General features: G+C 47.5%; 1 protein-coding gene across 1 annotated transcript in view; it reads right to left on the bottom strand.

The window, feature by feature from the left end:
* Nucleotides 1-968, bottom strand: part of MTMR9 (myotubularin related protein 9) — an 80293-nt gene extending 79325 nt beyond the window's left edge. The window contains exon 1 of the mRNA XM_006884884.1: nt 717-968. Coding sequence (XP_006884946.1) covers nt 717-898 — 182 coding nt within the window. The 5' untranslated portion in view covers nt 899-968. The remainder of the gene's footprint in view (nt 1-716) is intronic.
* Nucleotides 969-1441: the final 473 nt, after the last annotated feature.

Genomic DNA, 1441 nt, shown 5'->3' with positions numbered 1-1441 from the left:
GTTTTTCAATGCAGCATAGTATTCCATTGTGCGAATATACCACAGCTTCTCTACCCATTCGTTTGTTGATGGGCATTTAGGTTGTTTCCAACTCCTTGCTTATAAAACATAATGCATGGGAATGATTGTATAAAACACAATATGAATGAAGAATAGTGTGAAACACAATGTTTATGAACTTTCTGAGCAAAACAATATAAAACAAAACTTTTAAAAAACTTTCCATAATGAAAAACATTAAATTGATGACTCGAAAAGTAAGAGGCAAAAAGAAATGGGATAAGTTGAATACATTTGGGGTAGGAGGGGAAAGGTTATTATGGAATTTAGATATTTGGCTAACAAATTCAGTTCTCTTAGGGTCAGAAAAGGCTCCAAATCATATCCAATCACAAATTCACAAACTGTGATTAACAGTAACAGTTGAATATGGCAGGGCAAGAAGTACAAATAACAAGACAATGCTGAAAATCCACTTCAACGATATTATTATGATAATCAGGTTAACAACTGCTTATTAACCATAAGAATTCCATACACATTTAATAGAGATCAAGTATTCCATCTGGATGGTATCCTTCTTTCTAAAACCCATACACTCAATCTAGGCCAAAAAAGGCACATATTTTGGAGAGCAGTAGCAACGGGACGGCATCATTTAAGGACCCCAAGTTCTGTGGAATCCGGAGTAGGTGGGAGGTGGGATGGACACTCACCGTTTATCGATAGCATCGATGTTTGAATGGAGAAGCCACAGCTCCTCTGTGTTGTCCTGTCGAGAGGATAGGATCAGATGATGGCCCGTCAGACAGAGAGTCCCCTCTACGGCGCGATAGAAAGGCCGGTGTAACACCACATTGTCCACTCGTGGGGTTTTAATCAGCTCTGCAAACTCCATGTTCCCTGGCGAGCCGGAACCAGAGCACTGATGAGCCCAAGAGGTTCAAGGTGGATTCGCTGCAGCAGGGCTGAGCCGAATGACCAGGCAAGCCCGAGGGGCGGGGACCGGGGGAGGGCAGACCGGGCCCCGCCCCAGGCCGGGTGGGCGCGGCGAGGCCTGCAGTCACCGTAACCTGCGGAAAGAAGACCTCCTGAAGCTGTGGCTGAGGCCGGGCCGCTCCTCCCGGTCACCCCGGGCCCAGGACCTGGCTGCGGGAACACTCTGCTGCGGGCCCAGAAGCCGCCGCCTGCGGGACCTCTCCTCTGTTGGGCGGAACAAGAGCGGAGGAGAAGATCACTTTAGGACCAACGCTCAAGCTTTAGTGTCAAGGGACTCCTGGCGGAAGTACCTGCTTGAACACAAACCTAAAGCAATTCTGGGCGGAAGCAGCGGAGTCCAAAACTCAGGAAGGGGAAGTCAAAGCCGGAAGTAGATCCCTGACTAGGTCTGTTAAAAATGCCTCCGGAAAAACAGGCAGAACCAAATACTCAGTGTTCCTAC

This window comes from Elephantulus edwardii, unplaced genomic scaffold, assembly GCF_000299155.1.
Source record: "Elephantulus edwardii isolate Elephantulus edwardi_28Jun2011 unplaced genomic scaffold, EleEdw1.0 scaffold00038, whole genome shotgun sequence".
Lineage (NCBI taxonomy): Eukaryota > Metazoa > Chordata > Mammalia > Macroscelidea > Macroscelididae > Elephantulus > Elephantulus edwardii.
This window is presented reverse-complemented; position numbering and strand designations above follow the sequence as displayed.